Below are 20,683 nucleotides of genomic sequence, written 5' to 3'. Positions count from 1 at the left end.
ATCGCATGAACGCATGATTTATATATTCACTTAGGAATTGTTGGGAAACATTTTTCTCCACCCTGTCATAGCATATACTGTTTCACTCAAAGTATAAACCCCCCTCCCCCATCGCACATAACTTAGTGTTTAAGTATTACCAAAAATCAATCTGATTTGTAATCAATTGCATCAAGATCAAGGCATTAGACTTCATTGCATACTTGTAAAGATATCCCTGAGTTCGATCTTGGACTCGCCAGGACTCTAGTTGAGCTTGCACTTGGGTTCAATTAATTAAAAGAGTGTGTTATAACATCACAATTAGTACTCATTCCATCGCATGTTATAGTCACAACAGCTACTAATTTAACTCTATTTCTTCTGGAATGTCCATGTACTCAGAAAAAATTTTCACATGTTGTAGCCAATCTAGAAATTCTTCAATATCTAGTTGTACCATTAAAATACGGAAGATCAATTTTAATTTTATACTCACTGTTTTCGGCTCTTTTTTTGTTATGGAAACTCTCTTTCTTTTCTCCTTCCAATGATATGGCTTCTTCAACTAGATTATTTGATTCAGTACTGCTATTCTCACTACTTTCTGACTCATTACTGTTTTCTTCCACTAGAGGTCTCTGTCTTCCTCCAACGTGCTATCTACCTCCACGCCGACCCTTCTGTGTTTAACCCCTCGAGCTCGTGGCTGTTCACAGCTATTTTGTGGGTGCGCACCTCGAAAATTGGCGTTCAGTTGAGACATACTTCGCTGAATGTCTTGAATATCTCGATTAAATTACTCTAGACGTTCATCAAGTCGATTTCCCATATCTGTTATATAGCTTGCCACATACCAGGAAAATCTCGTTCTCTCTCGATTTCCCTTTCTTTATCCCCTCTAGTTGCCATTGCCCAAGCTGATCTTAGAGAAGCTCTAATACCACTTTGATGTAAAGATTAAGAGAAAATTTGAGATGATTTTGAGATGAGCAGCAAATCGGTCTAGACTAAAGTAGAATATGTCGGCTGTTGAGGTTTATATTTTACTTTCATTTTCAGAAAACTGCTATCTCCAACTAAAAGAATAAATAATAACCTAGGGTTTTTTAACATAACACGTTAAATAAAGAATGCCCAAAATGGACAAGTTCTTAAACTAAGACCCAAACAAAATAAGAACCGTTGACAATAAAGTAACCAACTAAATAAAGTAACTGGAGTTTACTTAACCATAGTAGTAAAATTCAAAACCTAAATTAAGCATTAGATAGTTAGATCTACATCATTTAACTTTTCAAATTTTTTATTTTGAAAATAAGTCATTTTAATAAAAAATTGAGTGGTTGGCAACCATATAAAATAGTTTTCGAAATAATTTTATAGTGTATTTTAAACAATTTATATCAAAATAGTTTAAATAAAAATGATTTTTTTAACAACACTTTTTTCTCTAATCATTCCAAATCGGTCCTAATTCTTATTCTTCATCTATTTCAATAATTTGATTTCCTCCGATCAAAAAGGTAGAATTTTCTACCCTAGATTTGTTGTACTAAAATAATGTTGAGAAAAAAAAATTATTGTTTCCTCATCTTCCTTGGCTAGAAAGAAATTCGCATTCCTCAAATAAAATCGTAACGATTTCAAACTAACTAAATGAAATGTTTCTGTTTAAATGTTCTTTTTAGAAACTAGGTTCCATGATCGTTGTGAGCATGTGGGTCTGACTTATTTGACTTTTGCAGACGATTTAATGATTTTCTGTACAGCTGAGAGAGATTCTTTGGAGTTTGTGAGGCAGGTCCTGGCAGATTTTGCAGGGCTGTCTGGGTTAGTTGCTAATGTTAGGAAGAATTCCATGTTTGTTGCAGATGTGGAGTCTGGAGAGACGGAGGAACTAGCTGCGTTTATGGGTTTCTCTCTTGATTCGATGCACGTTAAGTACCTGGGTTTACCTTTATTGGCGAGTCAGTTGAGGGCTGAGGATTGTGCGCCTTTGATTCAGAGGATTACAGCTCATATTAGAAGCACGATCCCTCTCCTTTGCTGAGAGGTTGCAGCTTGTTATGTCTGTTTTACAATCTTTTCAGGTGTTTTGGTGTAGCATCTTCGTGTTGCCTACGTGTGTAACTCATGAGGTTGATCGTCTATTACATAGTTATTTATGGAAGGGTAGTGTAGTGAGTCAGGGTGGTGCATAAGTGGCGTGGGATGAGGTATGCTTACCGTTGGGTGAGGGGAGGTTAGGTGTGAAGCATGTGACCTCTTGGAACCAGGCTGCTATTATGAAGCTGCTCTGGCTTCTCTTAATTAAATAGGGATCATTATGGGTGGCGTGAGTGGAGGCGTATGTTTTTCTTGGGCAGTCTTTGTGGGTTGTTCGGAGTGAGGTTGGGAGGTCTTGGTGCTTGAGGGCTATCTTGCGAAGTAGAGATAGATTCAAGCATTTGGTTCGCTTGATGGTCGGTGATGGATGGTCTTGTTTTGTTTGGTGGGATCCTTGGCTACCAAGGGTCCAATTTTTTATTCATATGGGTCTACGGCGGTTTATGATGCAGGAGTAGTTTGGAGGCGCGGTTTTCAGAGTTCATGGATGGTGAGGGAGGTTGGAGGTAGCCTACAGTGTCTTGGGAGCTACTTGAGATTTGGGATCTTATTCAAGTAGTGGGGCCTAGGGTGAGGGGGGAAGATTATTGGGTTTGGGTGCCGGATGCTAGTGGTCGATTTTCTATCGCTAATGCGTGGGAAAGTTTGCGTCCTCGTCGTCCTAGAGTGTCTTGGGCTGGTATTTTGTGGGCGGAGGGTGGTATTTCATGTCACTTCTTCTGTGTGTGGTTAGATGTGAGGGACAAGTTGGGTACGTATAAATTGGTTGAGGAGTTGGGGTATGTTGTTAGAGGAAGGGTGTCTTCTGTGTGGGGAAGGTGTGGAGTCGCGGGATCATTTACTTTTTGAGTGTAGGTTTGGGAGAGAGATGTGGTCTGGTGTGTTGCGTCAGTTGGGTTCGTCGCATCGGGTGGCGGGTTAGGATGTGGAGTTGAGTTGGTTGTGCCGAGTGGGGTCGAGCAAGGGGGTGCGTAGTAAGTTGTTTCGTGTATTCTGGTGTGCTTCCATATACTACATCTGGCAGGAGCGTAATCGGTGACTGCATGGAAGTCGACCGAGGTCGGTGTCTACTTTGGTTCACCTTATGGTCTCTACGGTTCGTGCTCGTGCTGTTTCCTAGCTGGTTGATCTTCTTGGTCTTATCTAGTGTGTTTACGGATGTTTTTTCTTTTTGAACTTTCCGTTGTTCTTTGTTTTGTTGTTATACCTAGTTTGTGGAGTTTTGATTTCTTTTCTCTGGCTTTCTCCCTAGTGGTTTGCGAGTTTTGCATTTTTGTGTTGGTTTTGTTCTAGTCTTATCTTGTAGGCTTTGTTGCTTTGATGTCATCCTGGGCTGTGGAATACCCTTGTTGTTGTATAATAATATCACTTATTCTTAAAAAAAAATGAGAAACTATATAGTTTATAGTCTTAATATTTAAAAATAGAATAAAAACAGTTATTAAATAAAGTCTTGGTTTTTTTTGTTTAAAATAAGTTCATAAACACTGAATTGACTTGTTTTATTGTCCCCATATTAACATTGCATTAAAATCCAAACTAATTATTCAAAACTAAAGAAAAATAAATAAATAAATAAATATATATATATATATATATATTAGAATTTGATGAAGAATTCAAATATTTCTCTTTGAAAAAGATGAAAATCACAGTTAGGAAAAAACCAAAATAATAATAATAATAAACTGTTATCCTAATGTAGCAGCACTACAAACTTTTTTTTTTTTTTTTTTGTATATATAAATTTGTATGTGGTCCTATATGCTACCATTTAAAATTTTGGTATATATTTTCAACTTTTAAAAAATAATAATAAATTTAAAAAAAAAAAAAAAAAAAAAAAAAAAAAAAAAAACCTTTTTTTTAATCAAATTGGAAAAGTAATAAATCAACTGACGAATAAATCTCTTTAGTGTGACGATGCTTTTAAAATTTTCTACTCTAAAAAGATATGTGGTTCATGTTTTTTCACTCCCCTAATTCTGAATTTTTCCCTCTCTCTTTATTCATTTCATGGTTCACCCTTGTGATAAAACCATGAGAGGAAGTAAACTTTAAAAAAATTAATAATAATAAAAACTTTAATTTTCCTCACACTTTTGTGAATGTGAATTTACCTCATTCACATATTAAATACTTCACAAAATTTATCAGTTAAAATATACTTGATTCTGATATATATTTTCATTGAACAAACGATTTAAGTTTGTTAAAACTTTAAATTGGTTACAATTTAGCTTTCATAAAGTTATTGTCTCATTTTGGTTCATAGATTTTCAATTTTTTTCTATTTAGATATCTAAACTTTTAAAAGATTCATTTTCGTAATTTTGTAACAATTTTGGTTCATAAACTATATATTTTCAATTTTGTAACAATTTTGTTTCTATTGCGAAAAATTCCATCCAATTTGATTATCAATTCTTATTACGTAATGGTATCATTTATAATTTATAGGCAAATTTAATCTGTACTAACTTTATCAATTTAAGTATATAAAGAATTTCACCAAATATTAATTTTTTTAAAAAAATTATGATAGGGACGAAATAGTTATAAAATGTAAAATTTAGAGACTAAGTTATTACAAAATTTAAAGGTTAAATAAAAAATCATTACAAACTAAATTTTAAAACACAATAAAACTGAACCTCTAAAAGTATTGAGATAAAAATAAAATGATATCAAAGTTATATTGGTATATCAATAAATAATAATAATGAAAATTAGAATGGTTACGCTCATGTTGGCATAGCACCCAAGTTTTTTAATTCTAATCTTGAAGTTGATAGTACGAACAGTATGTTAGCAATTATACTATTTTGGTAGCATTCAAAATTTTATCTAGAAATAAATAAGTAACAATTAATGTGAATGGCAAAAAAAAATTGGACACGTGGACGGAAATTTTCTATCAGGTCAATGACTTACCTATGCAAGCCAACAGCCTGTAACTCCGTGGCCCACAAGTAACGGAGACGCTTCACAATTGTAATGCCAAAATATAATAATAAATAAATAAATAATAGAAAAATAGCCATTCAATTTCAGATATATCCTATTAATTAAAAATTCTCATGTATCAATTTTGATAAATATGAATTTATAACATCATTTTAATTTATAAATTAATTTAGATAATTTTATTAGGATTATCTTTGAAATCATCAATGCATTAATGTTTATATGCGTACATCTTTCAAATATCGAATTAATAAAATGAACCATAAAAATTGATACGTAAACAATTTTTAAATAAAATCTTTCTTGAAAGCATAAATTACTGATTTACTTATAAAAATTTATAGGTTTAATTTATGAAATTCTAAGACTTGCTCGATATTTAAAGATATTTATCAACATTCATAAAAAAAATTAAAATTTTAAGTTAATATAATTATTAGTTGATCCATGATAGTCACCTGCTTATAATTTAATATCCTACGAGTTTTCTTGATACTTAAATATTGTAGAGTTAGACAAGTTGTCTTGCAAGATTAGTCGAGTTATGTGTAAGCTGACTATATATATAGCTTGGTTTAAATACTACTTTAGTCCGTATACTTTTACTTTTGATTCATTTAGTTCTTATACTTTCGAATTGTTCATTTTGATCCCTTCATTTTTATTTTTAAAGGATAGAAGTGGTCACTATTTTTAAAGTTTAAGGACCAAAATAAAACAAATTGAAATTATAAGAACTAAAATGAACATCTTTAAAATATAGGGTCCAAAATGAAATAAAATTAAAAATATAAGAACCAAAATAAATATTTTAAAAGTAGATGGACAAAATGAATAAAAATAAAAAAAATCCAAGCAGTAAAGTAATGTTTAAACATATATAGTTTTAATTAGTATGAGCATGGATAATAATTGATATTTTTAATGTAAAGTAATATATTTCGTTTCATAATAATAAGGGGGAGAGATATGGGGCCCACACAACTATAATATGACGTCATTTTCCCTTTTTTAACCCAAAGAAAGAAAGAAAAAAAAAAGTGTGCCCAGTACGACTCAGAAGGCGAGCCGAGTCTCTTCGGATTCCCTCTATAAATACGGGCCCCTTCATTTTCGCGTTCTTTTACTTAAATTTATACTGTTCCATTTCTCTTCACTTGAATCTCCAAATGGCTGAAGAATTTCAGGAATCCGACGTGATTTTCTCCGATAGCTACCATTGCCGTTACCTCTGCCGTGACGACGACGACTACGGCAACGATTTCTTCAACTTCAACTCTCGCCGCGGAATAGTTGCTGCACCGCGAATTAAGTATCATCACCGAACGATGCGCGACGGCGGCCGGCTCTCAAAGAAGGAAATCGCGAGGTCGCTTCCAGTAAGAATTCCGGAAAGAATCAGCCGGAGGATATCGGACGAAGACGACGAGATGGACGGAGAGGAAATAGTTCCGCCGCACTTGGTGGCGGAGAGACGAGTTGCCGGAAAAATGGCGTTCTCTGTTTGTACCGGCAATGGAAGGACTCTGAAGGGACGAGATTTGAGTAGAGTAAGGAATTCAATCCTTCGGATGACCGGATTCTTAGAAACGTGATCGGAACGGAAAACGGACGGCGATCGATCTAATAATCTCCGAATTTGAAACGAGAAAAATTAAAGCGCGATTGAGGAACGCGAAAAAGTTTCTTCTGCTCTGCTTTTATTCAAGGAAATTAATTAATAATGGATTATTAAAAATTGTATTTTCATGATGAAATTTTGGGGGAGGGATTATTGATTTAAAATTAAATTAAAGAACCATTAAATTCGTGCAGCTTAAATACCAGGCTGTGAACTTTTGACTTTTGGTTTTGTGTCCCAACTATATTACTTGTTCATTACGGCTATTTTTTTTAATTATTATTATTATTTATTTTAAAGTATGCATGTAGCTTCCTTGGATCAATTTTCTATTGTTTACCCCCCTAATTTTTTTTTAAGTTTTGGTTCCATTATTGTATTTGTGTTTTCATTCTTCATAAAATGTTAATTCTAGTTTTATAACTTTTATTAAATTTGTTTACGAATTTAAAATGTTTAATATTGATATTTAAAATAGTTTTAATATTTTGTATGTAATTATAATATTTCAACTTTTATCTCGTATTTGTAATGATATATATATATTAAAAGAAAAAATTGGTGTGGGATAAGATTTTAAATGTGAAAATGTTTACAAGCTTTGAAAAATAAATTTCAAAATTTTAAAGTCAAACTTAAGCATATTTTATTGGGAAGGATAATAATTTTTAAAAAGTTATTGAAATGAAATATATTCTCTATTGTTTTTTTAGTTTAACAATATGTGGTTAAAAATTCGAATTTTTTAACCTTTTGTTGAGGTTCGAGAATATATCTTAATTCGATAAGATATGTTAAAACTTGACATTGAATTTTTATTATTATAATGTTGTAATTATCTAAAACAATAATAATTTTTCACAATTTTAATAAAGAGATAATAAATGAGCATCAATCTAGACTATATATATATATACTCTCTACCTCAATCAAAAGTTTATAAGTTCAAAGCCTCCATCCATATATACATGTCGTTGAACTCATTAGACACACATATTCCTCAACAAAACATTATATGAGATTCTTATTCCTTCTTTCTTCTAAAGTCGTTGGATCATGTTTCTCATTCAAGATTCTTATTCCTTCTTTTATTCTATCCCGAAGAATGACTGGAATGATAGATCCCATTTTTTTCCTTGAGCAAAAATTACGAAATAAATATGATTGATTTATCGATCAAAACATTATATGAAATCTTTGTTTTTGTACCTGTATGAATCAATATTATATACGTTTATATATATTAAAATTGTAATTGAGAGCTTTCATTTTGGTCAATATAATCAATCATCAGTAGAAGCTAAGTTGTTGAAGTTTTATCCAGAGAAGGGGCTTTCGAGTGGGGCCGAATTGAATGAAATTAATGGTGACGTGGAATAATCAGAGCCATTGAAAAATCAAATGCGTGTAATAATAATTCTATTTTGCATGGGAAAAGATAAAATATAAAATGGGAGCGGTTTCGTGACGAGGCGTTAGACGTTTCTTTGAGTTCCCTTTTATTGAAAAAAAGCGATAAGAGGTGAATGAATGACGTGGTGACCTTTTAACATTCAGAATTTCCAAAGCTACGTTAAAATATCATTTACCTTTTTTTAAGAAACAAAAAGTTGATATAGTGATGAAAACCATCACTAAGAAAATGCTCTTGCCTTCACTAAAAAAAATGTTTTCCCTCAAATTAATGGTAAGAGATGTTTTTTCCTTTTAAGATAAGGGTATTATAATGCAATTTTTGAGAGTACAAGACTATTTTTTAGGTGAGGTAGTAACCGTTTTCATTCATATATTAATGATAAAGATATTTTTTTAAAACTTTTTTTTAAAATTTAAAGATACTAACAAAACTTTTGACAGTTCATATACCAAATACAGTTCTAGACAAGAAACAATTAACAAGATCGTTATCAAGCAAAACTTCACTTTACTACCTTGTTTTCCACTCATTTGAATTATTTTGTGAGTTAGTTTGCTTAATATACTCTTGAAAATAAATTAGAAATTTTTTTCTAATTACATATTAGACTTATACAAATTAGGTCTCATTTTGATAATAATTTTGTTTTCTTATTTTCATTTTTCAAATTCATAATTATTTTTTCTTAGTTTCCTTACTACTTTTCACTTCTTAAAGGAACTTTTGAATTCTTAGTCAAAATCTAAAAAGAAAAACAAGATTTTAAATAACAATTTTCTTTTAGTTTTTTAAATTTGATTTGGTTTTAAAAACATAGAATTTATAGATGTGAAAAGATTTATAAGCTTAAACTTTAAAAAAAATAAAAAATAAAAGATGAAATGGCTATCAACCGATACCTTACAAATTCACAATCAAGCCCTCTTGGAAGAGTTTATATACAAAAAGGAAACAATTTTTACAAATACTTGGTCGCAGCACATAAAGACAAGTCGCACTTTGCAAGTAAGTCGCAAACTTTAAGAAAAATTCAAATCAACCCCAGAAAAAGTAGAATGGTTCTTTTTGGGAATAGAATGTAAAACATAAGAGGAATTAAAGCAGGGTTTAGCCATGGAGAGAGAGTTGCTTGTTGGTTTAACAAATGTGCATGTAATAAGGTTTCAACATTTTTTGTTTTCCTTTTCTTAAGAAGCAAGATTAAAATTTGCATACAGAAATTTCTGTTTCTTACTTGCCATATATCACCCCCAATTGTTTACATGTTGCTATTGATGGAACATTTATATCCCAAAAAAAGAAGTTATCAATAAAGCAAAGGATCTGAAGCAATGGTGACAGTAATTTTATTCCTAAAACTGATATTTCAAGAATATGATTGATTGGGCAACATTTAGACTCACAGATGAGACTTGAAGCAAGGGAAAAGCAGCAAGTAGCAACATAGCCGAGACGCGCCAAGCAGTCCAAGATGAACCACTTGTGAACTCTTGTTGGCTCTAAAATCAAATCAAACCCATCAGTCTAGGAATATAAGTAGCAGGTGAGTAGCAAGAACAAATGAGATTGTTGATACTCACATTCAAATAAAAATAAAATGGAGGTTATCTATATACAACAGAGGTCCCACGTCTTGTCAGGATTGAAAGGATCTGCTTAAATACCGATCATCGTCTTCCTTTTCGGAATTTCAAGGGATCCCTGTGCTTATTTGGTACATAAGCAAATTGGCTGAAGTCCATTGCAGGAGTAGACCTTCAATGGAATTGGATAATTAAGTCTAAGATGATGAGTCTATAACAAAGAAAATGTCCATGATCTCAAGATAGGATGTATGTTTTACCTATTGCTATTGCTGTTCTGAACATCTCTCAAAGGGGCCCGGAGACCACTCGCTCGAGACCCCGAAGTGAATGAAAATGATGATATTACTGAAACAAATCGTTCCATTGATTTCTCTGCTATGTCTGAGTAATGACTTAAATGAGAAATGTTGGATCCAAATTTCCCTTCTTCAGTTTTTTTCCCCAATACTGTTTCATCTATATTTCATAAGTAAACTAATTTAACTCGAGGAGGAAAAAAAATCTATTTCAAGAAAAACGTAAAAGTGGTCTGGAACGATTCCACAGCTCACTCAAAAGGCATAATTATATCAATCAGCTCAAAACAATAATTTTCAACCCAGTCCCCAAAATTCTCAATAATGTGCAATAATCTTTTACTAAACACTTACCATGATCAGATTGCAATGTCTCCTTACACAAATGCTTAGTTTTCACATTGTCCTGAATACAATACCAACGATTAGTAAGCAGGCCAATTTTTAATAAGAGAGTAGCATAAAAAAACATACCATTTGAATGCTTTCATTTGGAGAGATTTTCCTTTTAGTGATTGAACTGTCACAAGAATTACTAATAAAAGAGGCAACCTCGGGAGTGGTTATCTCAAGCATAGCAGCAGCTGCATTTTTCTGGTCAGAAAGTTTTTGGTTGTCATCCTGTTCATCATTGCTTTCTGGCTTATGCTTGAAGTAAGAACTCCTTACAATGACCCTTTTATTCTCTTTCCTCACTTTTTCTCCAGTTGTATCAGGAAACTTCTCACAATCGGGTTTCTTATGCGAAGTTACACAAGGCTTATGAATTGATTGAGTGTGTTGCTGCAGTAAAATATGCTCCGTTCCTTCCATTTTATTATTGACCATATCTTTAACATTCATGAACAGCAATTAGCAAATAAGAAAGTAAGAAAATGGTTCTTCAGAATTAAAAGATACATACCCTTATTCTGGTTGCAAGAATCAGAAAGAGGAAATCCATCTGCATTATCATTTCTTACCTGATCAATTCAAGAAAAGAAAAGAGAAGGATCAAGATAGTTTCAACTAACAAGCATGCTTCACATGATATTTGCCAGAACCAAAGTCAGTTTCTTACAGGATAAGTAGATAGACAGCCCTCTACGTTTTCACAGTGATTGTTAGAAGCTAGCAGGCAACTATCTTCAGGACCAACCGGCTCCTCGACACTAACGGAGGAGTCATCCCTAAAGCTTGGTTGATTAGCTGATTGTTTTGGCGCCCTAAATTTTCTCTTGGCCTCAAGAGAAGCGAAACCTTTTTTTTAGTGTTAAGAAATACTTGACAACTCCACTCACTTAGACATCAAACTTACAATCAGGAGACAGTTAATTGACATTTTGTTTTCAGTTGCTTAATCATTGATAGAGCAAGTATCTGCACTTCCAAACCTCACAACCAGATATACATGTTTAGAACATAAACCCTTGGTTCTACCATAAATATACTTCTGTACTTCAACAAGTTGAGATCTACGACCATTACCTTTCTTTCAAAACTTTAGAAATTAAACTTCATGGCATTCATTTTGTCAATGATAGCATTTATGAATGCTGTCTGAAAAGGAACGCCTTCGTGAAAATTGTGCATATAAACATATGAATATAAGGTGCATAACCTAAATAAAGTGTAAAAAAACAAAAGATGACCCGATACCAGATCTATATGATTATTTTTAGTTACCTCTGCCTAGTACATGAAGCATAATGTTTGAAAATAGAGTTAAGCAAATGCATTAAAGGATAATAAGACTGGATTTCAGATTTTCCCGGATACAAAAGTATTTCGTAAGGACATTCTTCTGCACAGGTAAATCCAACTTTTTCTTTACACTTCCAGCGTTAAATTCTTTTAATTTGTAAGGTCTTTCATGCATGACTCCGGTGTTTATATTCTGCTCCTGTTCACGTAAAGAGAGCAGAGAACTATAAGCATTACAACATACAAAAACTTAAAAGTGCCAAATCTTATTCATTAGTGTCCACTGTCCCCGAACTCTGACAAACTTATAAGAGGAAAATGGGACTCTTAAGCTACAAAACATCGAATTTAGAACATAAATATAACACACTTAAAACGCCAATATTATTTCCATTTCTATTTAATTATGTCGTTGCATTATTTATACCATAGAGAACACTGTAAATTCTTTGGACAAGTGAATCCACTTATGCATATAATTACAATTTGCTTTAAATCTGTCTGGCATCTGACTACCATATGGCTAAAATGCCTAAAACAGGACATCCTATTATTGACTTACTAACTAATTCATCAAATCCATTGCCTTTAATAACTGAATAACATTTAAAATACAGACTCCTCAGGTTTAGAAATTGTTGCAAGCAGTGTCCAAGTGTTGCAAAAACAAGGAAGATCTGCAAGATTTGCCTATTCATGTCAGAACACGGAGCAAAAAATTGGCACTGGAGAAGATAATAAATAAATGATGTACCTGGAATGGTAAATTAGTACACGGATCGATATCACCTTCTGCTATACCTTTAGCTATATATTGCGGTATCGATGTATATTATGTTAAGTTACTGCTTCTGGTCATTTAAAGAAGAATATGCTACAAAATGTGTACAGAAAATTGGAATGAGCTCCAACGAAAAGGATATGGTCCCAAGAAATCCAAGTCATCTTCTATATTGTTGGATATTTGAGATAGATGTACAATATCTTCAGTGATAGGGTCGTAAACCCATTGATGCTGAAAAGTTAATATCGCTTTCTTGAATGATTCTTCGTACAGATGAGGAACTGAAACTGTGTTGTACCTCAAGTGTCTAATCACCTAGACAAGGTTATACAAGTCAGTATTTTCTACATGAAAACAAGATCAATACAACTCAGCTAGTCAGCGAGCTCCTAAAAATCCAAAACACTCTTTTGAAATATAATATAAAATAAAATAATAATAATAATAATAATAATTAAATTGAATTAAATATTCAGACTCGCCTTATCATAACTTGCAAATTTTTTGATAAGTGCATGGGCCCTTTTAAGTCCCATTCCTGGCAATGATGGCAAATAATCACAACCACTCAAAATGCACATCTCGAGAATCATCTGTTTTGTAAATCCAGCAAAGTTTAAGTCCTTGTTCTTTTGTAACATGTCATATCGAAACTCAACTCCTTGTCCAAATTTGTCCATTTTAAAGATAATCTGATTTACAGGAGCAGACCACCAAAAAAATCATTAAGAATTCTCCATAAAATATAGGGTAGAAGCAGATTCCATATAAGAATATCAAAGTGGATTCATGAATGAAAAGATTTTCTTTTTGTATAGCTTACCCTTGGACAGCCAAACGGTATTAGATCAGAATCCTCGGTAAGAACAGCATCAACCTGATTGCTGATGGCCAAAAAGGTCATCTGAGCATCTGCCTCATAAGGTGCCACAACATACGATATATTCTCTCGTTTTAAAACCTTGAGAATGAATTCATGGTCAAATAACATTCTTGAGCACTGATAAGTATAATTCATAAAAGCCTTAGATAATGTTAACTAACAGTAAAAGTTATGAAAAAGCTATTACTTGAATTAGTCCATGGGCAATCAAGGGAGTTATATCAACAGCCTTTTGGTAACACTCATATGCAGCAGCCGAATTTCCATTTGTCTCGTGTTCTATTGCACGTGCAAGATTTTCTTTTCTCGTCCTGTGTTGAAAAGTGAGTTTCGTCAGATGAGGCATGAATTTAAAAGTGTGCAAACCATACAGCAAAATGAAAGTGGGAAAACTCAAAGATAAGAAGTATTGTAACTTGTCCAAATAACAATGGAGGAAAAAACCTCCATTATCCTCTTCAGATATTGATGTTTTAATGTTTACAATAAGTTCAACTTTGAAAATATCAATAATGACTGCCAATATAGAAAGATGTAGGGAAATAACCAAACATCATTGATCTCAAAGAATAAGAATTTTAATGAAAGTGAAACAGCAGGTGAGTTGATGCTTATCATACCTCGCACGCTTGATTTCTTGCTCATTCTTCATTGGAAGAAGACCTCCATCAAAGACAAGAACTGGTTTTACTCCATGGTGCCGAAGAAGATTTATTCTATGCATACAGTAATCTATGTGCCTATAAAACCGAATGGAATATAGAAAAATAGTCACAACCAACTTCCAAAATATGCGTACTCACTTTTCTTATTTACCTAAACTACTATTCAACCACTCCCATATATGATAAACCTCTAGATGATAGTTAAGAGTCTCCACAATGCTGCTAACAAAACTACTTTCTTCGTCTCTTTATTTTCTCTCATTTCAAAACCAAAAGCATGGAATAAGATATTGTTTTCTGCCATATTGCTTTGATTCTTAGACTTCCAAAGGAGGGAAGAAAAAGAAAAAAAAGGGCTATGCATCTTAAGAGAAGAAATAGAGTCTTATATATATGCAAATGTCGCCTTTGAATATTGATTACACGACTCCAGTGCAATTTGATGACTAAACACGAAGTAAACAGCAGATTATAAACCCATTAGAATCATAATACAGAATCAATGACACTTACAGGAAATTCCCTAAACCCCAAAAGTATACTTCATAACCAGGAAAAAAAAATTAAAGAACGACGAAAAAAACCCATAAGAAAACAAGTATTAAGCTAACAAGAAAGCTCGCGGAGCAATTTAACGAACTGGGTATCCTAGATATCGGGTATAGATGCAAATAAAGGGAATGATACAATATATTTTACCCAAAGAAAAAAGAAAAAGTAAAATCCAGAAGACAGTAGCGAGAATGGAGATACTTGGAGGTGGGAAGGCCATTGCAGAGCTCTTTGCTACAGGAGAAAGCGCCTTTGTGGAGCCAAGAATAGGTATCGATCGCCACAGAAGAACCCTCCAAATCCTTGATGTGGATCGGCACCATTATTGATTTCAGTAGCGGTAACAGCCCCTGAATCCCCATTGCTCTATACGGTCGATAGCTCTACGGGGGTTTTGTTCGCTTCAGAAACCAATTTAGTCTCGGAGATTGAGGAGGTTTTGGAAGAAGACAGGGAAATGGCGGGAAATTTTCATAGCTCTGATTGACCTGGGACTCGTTTTTTCCATTCATAATTTTCTCGTTTTAAATTTTGGGGAAATAAATTTTGACCTCGTGATAATTTTTTGAAATATTATAATATTGTCCAATTATTTATTTCAAAAGTAATCGTTTTAGGGATCTTTTTCATTAAGCTCGTTTTCGAATATTGAAAAATATACTAAAATATATAGAACGAACTAGAGTTCATAGAAATAGTGCAGCTCATTTTGGTAGTGAAACCGAAATCAAATTTTTTAACATGTGAAACCGTGTGGTTCGATTCGGTTTCAAATTCGATTTTGACATTTTAAAAAAATCTATGTTATATTTTTTTAATTAAAAACTGTTCGGTTCAATTTTAAATTAAATTTTGTTCTTTAAATTTAAAATGATTTGGTTTTATGTTCGATTTTACTTTTTCTTATATATTTAGAGAGAGTTAAAAACAGTTCAATTCGATTTCAAATTTGATTTTTGAAATTGAAACCGAACCGAATTAATTCGATTTCAAAATTTCTTAAAACTATACTGAACCGCATTTTTCGACTCAGTTCATTTTTTTGCAATTTGAATGGTTAACCATTGTCATTTAAAATAATTTCCTTATTTATTTAGAGAAATTATTTCATAGTCTATCAACATCTATCATTTTAAAATTTTGATATATTTTATAAATATTTTGATTCAATTTTTTCTATTTAAAAACAACTCTTTTATTTATTATATTTATGCACAATTGGTATTTAATTCTTTTTCATAACCAATTATAAAATAATTTGCTTGTCATAAAATATATATGAAAAGTTAAAAATAAAATAATAATAATAAACTTTAAGAACTTTGTCGATTGTTTAAAAAATAAAAATAATACTCTTTAAATACAATATTATAATGTAACTCTTAAATTCCAACTTTCTTCTAAAATATGAAAATATTTATTCCAAAGTAGTTTTAAGACGAACATAAAATTCAATATTGCTATTTTTTTAAAAAAATATATATTATAATGAGAATAAAGGATTAGCACTACCACATCCATATACAATTGAATCTATCTCAAATATATTTTACCATATTTACAATTTTTTAAAAATATTATTATACACTTAATTATTAATAATATTCTTATTTTAAATCTAATTTTCTTTTTTCAAATAGATATATATAATTTAAACACAATTTTAATTCATCAAATCAGAAAAAAAATGCTTTTAAAGACGAATATATTAATATGATTGTTTAGTTTAGAAATTAACACAAATGAAAATGTAATGTCGTCTACACTCTGTAATAGAGATCAAACTACTAGAGAGAGACAATAATTGGAAAGAAAAAGAAGGGAACATCAACTCAGATGAAGCTAATATCATTTGATTATAGAAGAGCATCCATTTCATCTCATTGCTAAAACTGTCAAGTGCACAGAACAAGAATTTGGGACTCAGGTGCTTGTTATGAGCAATGGCGATTTCCACAAAATTCCTAATCGCACAGAAACATTGTTTACCGAATAAAACTCCTTTTTTTTTTCTCTGGGTGTTGTGTTTGTTTTTTTGGGGGAGGGGAGTAGTAGACACAGCTCAACCTTACATGCTGAGATGCGCTAGAAACCGTACAACATCACACCGAATATTTATTCTTCGCATGTCTGTCAAATTTCTTTGCATCTTCCTGAACGAGGAAACAACACTGTATCAGAAACTTTGAAACAAAAGATCAATTTTTTTTAGCATGAAACAACCTATATAGCAGCATACGTACGTGGAATATAAAGCCAATGCTGTCATTGTAATCAAGAAACTCCTTCCACTGTTTTCCAATGCTCGCCTAGCCAGAAAAATAGAACGTATGAAGCAGAGACATTAAACTGATGAATAGTTGATGCATGCAGTTCATTGCGTGTGCCAGAATGGAGTATTGTATTGATGTAAACCATATTATGCTGGAGAAAATATAGTGGGCTATATATAAATTATTGATCTGGTGGCTGTTATATTACCTGCGCAGCTTCATTGGAAGCATTCTTCGTCCAAATCGATATTTTATCCTGCCCAGATCTAACATTAACAACTGCTCCACAAATTTCATCACCACAATCAAACTGTTCTCCGATCACAGCAAGAAGCTGTTGGAAGTAATTGATGGTTAAAAATAATAATAAACTAGAGTCTTGTATATCTTTGCTTATGTATTACCATTAATATTTTAAAGAAAATAATAATAAAAAAGAAGCAGCTCGTGTGTCAAATTGAACATGCAGTTCAGTTTAGTACCGTGTACAGCCAGCCATTATCAGATTTTCCCCTTGAAAAGTTTACAGTCCATTTCCCTCCATTCGCACAAACAGGATCTTCCCATTTAGGCTCAATTTTATGTTTGAAGCAGTACAAATCTGCTCTCAACGCCAATTTGCTTGGATGATGAATATTGTTGTAAACACTTGAAGCAGGAAAAGAAAGGAACAAATTGGTCAACCAATCACAATGAAAATGAAAACAAAAAGAGAAATGTCGAGATAAATTAACAGCAAGTAAAAGACTAAGTATTGTATGGCAGTAAAAACTTTTATTCATACGATGGAAATGTCAACACAAGACAATCATTTACAAACTTAAGTAATGAAGGTGCAGAAAAACGGGACCCTAAAACCAATCCATTAAAAAACAAAGGAGGATTTTGAGTAATTTATAAAAATAACAGTATAAGCATCGAGACGGAAACATTTCAAAAGCAAACAACGCATGCAAATGCCTATTTGATAACCATTTGATTCTTATTTCTGGTTTCAAAAAATTAAGCTTATAAACAGTACACTACTCTGCATTACCTACTTTCTAACAATGTATGTAGAATCCATGCCTGGTATTGGGGGAAAAAATAATAATAAGAATAATAATAATAATAATAGTTTTAAAGAAACTTGTTTTTATTTTTGGAATCAAACTAAGAATTCAAATGTTACCTAAAAAGAGATTAAGACCATCATAAAGAAATTGTTAGAAAACAACCTCAATTATCGAAAACCAAAAATTAAATGAATATCAAACAAGCCTGAGGGTGTCCAAGGCAGCTAACAATGCACCTCAATTATTCTCACCAATCAACACTTGAAGCTACTATGACGGTCAAAATATTAAAACCAAGTAGGTGGCCAATGGCCACCATAGCTTAAACTCATTCCTTTCTAAGACCTTTGCCACATTCACCCTGATTGACCACAAGACCAACTCCTAGTATAGTTTATTCAAATAGAAGCCAAAAGCTCTAGAAGTTGGTGAACACCACAAAACAGAGCAAACAAGAAGGAAGGAGGCAAAGATGGTAAGCTAAACCAGTAATCGTAGCTGGAAAAACAATAAATAAAGGAAAAACAAGAAATAAAAGAATACGATTTTAAGACATCAACAACAAATGATGGTCCAAACTCTTCCCAATTTAGTTACGGAAAAGAAAAACAATAGTCGAGGCATCTAATTACAGATAAATTAGCAGAAGTGGCTGTTTATATAAATTGAAAGCAATTTCCTACTACTAGTATTTTTGTAACTGCTCTCATAAAATAAGTTTGTATAACTCATTAATATCTGATTCTTATGTTTAAACATCAGGCACATAATCAATGTATTTCGTACTAAATTTGAGAATATTCACATAGATAATCTATATGGACGTCAAAGATAAAAATCTTCAACGGAGCTCCCCAAACAAAACCCTAAAATGGGCGGTGGTTTTGAAATACATACAAAAACAAGAGCAGAAACATTGCTACACGGATTTTTCCCCCGTAGTTTCATGCATATATCAAGAATAGCAGTCCATAAACTCCATCCATTCAAGATCCGCGACAAGAAAATAAAAGTTCTTCCCAATTTTCTCCATTATCCAGTCCCCTCTCTCCAGCCCTCACATTCATAATTCCTTCTTTGTCCCAGCCTACTTCAAATTAAATACAACAAGAGTAGACCAACACAACTGAAACACAAAAAGAACATAGAATAAATTTCAATTTCCTAATTCTACATCAAACCCTTTTCACCTGAAGTTTCCAAAATTTTCCCTATCAAAAACATAAAACGGACCAAGAAATCCAACAGCAAAAGAATCAAAAGCAAGATGAAGATTTCTAAAAAGAAAAAATAAAGTTCTACCTCCAGAACTCCTCAACAGTAGAGAAGGTATAGATCGGTCGGATAGACGCACCCCAGGTGGCTTGCTTGGACTTGGCGGATGGGTTATCGAACCAAAAGGTCCAAGAGTGCTCAAGAGGGTGAGGCTGATGCACTATCGCCGCCGACAAATTGGACGAGTCCAGGTCGTCGTCGCCGACGATCTCTCCTTCCTCAAGTTCCTCATCTTCCTCACCGCCTCGTCCTCTAGGGTTTTGATTTGCAATGGAATTAGAAAGATCTTCCGTCGATGTAGCATTGATCGTCTCTTCGACTACCATTTTCCTTTCACTACTTGTGAGATTGAGCGTATCTGAAGAATCGAATCAATGGAAGGAAACCGAATAATGGCACCGCCCTCGGACTTTCTGTTAGGCGTTTGAGTCGGTCTTTCGTAGGATTTTCTTCCAACCGATTTTTGGACTTTAAACCTTTATGCCTTGGGCTTGGCCCCTACGTAGTTCCATGTACCACTAAATTCAATTCTTTTTTTCTTCTTAATTAATGCAGCATAAATTTTCTTTTCTTTTTTTTTCTTCCAAATATATATATACTCGTGAGTGAAACAAATATATATCGTTTTGTTCATATTTACAAATTTATGTGAACCTAATGTTGATCGGAATGGATCTATTGAGGGGTTAGGTTAGGACATGTGTCTTAAATAGTGACGTTTACATATATGTACATTGTATATTTATTTTTTATTTTTACATGTTTTTTCTTAAGATTTTCATTAGCGTTGTTATTTACCATTGACTAGTGACATCGAGATTTTAAATATTAACAAGCTTATTCTTATAACAACTATTTTGTTATTTTTAAATAGGACAATCAACTAACTTTATTATAGGAGATTGGGGAGTCAAACCGCCCGATTACTACACAATTAAGTTTACTTTGTCGACATATGTGTGTGTGTATATATATATATATGTATATATTAAATCATATGTATAAGGCTACTTAATTTCATTTCATTATTTTTATGTACTTGCCTTTCACTGTGGTGATGCCATACTAAATTATTATTTAGAACTATAGTTATAATTTCAAAGATCATAGAAATATAGTTTGTATATATTAAAGTCAGTCCTCGCATAAAGTATTTTTTCTTCCTTTTCGTTCTTTTCGAATGTTTAGCTACGAGCCATTCGATACATTGTGTTAAAACTTCGATACACTCGTTACTTACTAATTGATGTATTAATAAATGTTGTATATCATTTAAAAAAGAAACGGAAACATATATTATGAAGCAAAATTAACTTCGAAATCTGAAATTTAATCCCCTCCTATATATTGTCAAAAAAAAATGCAATATCAACCATAAAACATGCATAGATGTATGGACTCCAAAGTTACACTTCTGATCCAAGATTCGACATATGAGGCTGGTGTAAATTGCATAAAAGCCACAAGTATAAGTTTCAAACTAAATCAATAATGGGTATAAGGAGTTATCTCATTTAAGTGGAAGCTCAAAACGTGAG

General features: G+C 32.5%; 3 protein-coding genes across 6 annotated transcripts; 1 reads left to right on the top strand and 2 right to left on the bottom strand.

The window, feature by feature from the left end:
- Positions 1-5,945: 5,945 nt before the first annotated feature.
- On the top strand, positions 5,946-6,900 carry LOC120083461 (protein S40-1-like). The gene has a single exon (XM_039039230.2). It carries the CDS (start codon positions 6,225-6,227, stop codon positions 6,648-6,650), a length of 426 nt encoding a protein of 141 aa, XP_038895158.1. The 5' UTR covers positions 5,946-6,224; the 3' UTR covers positions 6,651-6,900.
- A 2,346-nt stretch (positions 6,901-9,246) lies between these two features.
- On the bottom strand, positions 9,247-15,034 carry LOC120082793 (5'-3' exonuclease family protein). Of its 4 annotated transcripts, none has more exons than XM_090316103.1 (15): positions 14,744-15,034; positions 13,946-14,065; positions 13,513-13,636; positions 13,266-13,403; positions 12,925-13,134; positions 12,583-12,757; positions 12,413-12,486; positions 11,734-11,857; positions 11,036-11,214; positions 10,880-10,937; positions 10,450-10,805; positions 10,330-10,381; positions 9,937-10,135; positions 9,674-9,848; positions 9,247-9,592 (listed from the first exon to the last, which is right to left on the bottom strand). In XM_090316103.1, the coding sequence occupies exons 1-14, from the start codon at positions 14,902-14,904 to the stop codon at positions 9,761-9,763; spliced, it is 2,058 nt and encodes a 685-aa protein (XP_090172229.1). In that variant the 5' UTR covers positions 14,905-15,034; the 3' UTR covers positions 9,247-9,592; positions 9,674-9,760. The 4 variants fall into 4 exon arrangements, with proteins under 4 accessions (XP_090172229.1, XP_090172230.1, XP_090172232.1 ...); XM_090316104.1 differs by having other exon boundaries at positions 9,937-10,126; XM_090316106.1 differs by having other exon boundaries at positions 9,937-10,060.
- A 1,340-nt stretch (positions 15,035-16,374) lies between these two features.
- EIF4E (eukaryotic translation initiation factor 4E) lies at positions 16,375-19,701 on the bottom strand. The gene is made up of 5 exons (XM_039037564.2): positions 19,173-19,701; positions 17,298-17,463; positions 17,024-17,149; positions 16,786-16,851; positions 16,375-16,695 (listed from the first exon to the last, which is right to left on the bottom strand). The coding sequence occupies exons 1-5, from the start codon at positions 19,469-19,471 to the stop codon at positions 16,645-16,647; spliced, it is 708 nt and encodes a 235-aa protein (XP_038893492.2). The 5' UTR covers positions 19,472-19,701; the 3' UTR covers positions 16,375-16,644.
- Between the last annotated feature and the right edge of the window lie 982 nt (positions 19,702-20,683).

The sequence above is a fragment of the Benincasa hispida genome, chromosome 8 (assembly GCF_027475165.1).
Source record: "Benincasa hispida cultivar pf3 chromosome 8, pf3_genome.v1.1, whole genome shotgun sequence".
Taxonomy (NCBI): Eukaryota; Viridiplantae; Streptophyta; class Magnoliopsida; order Cucurbitales; family Cucurbitaceae; genus Benincasa; species Benincasa hispida.
Note: the sequence above shows the minus strand (reverse complement) of the source record. Positions and strands in the feature narration are given on the sequence as shown.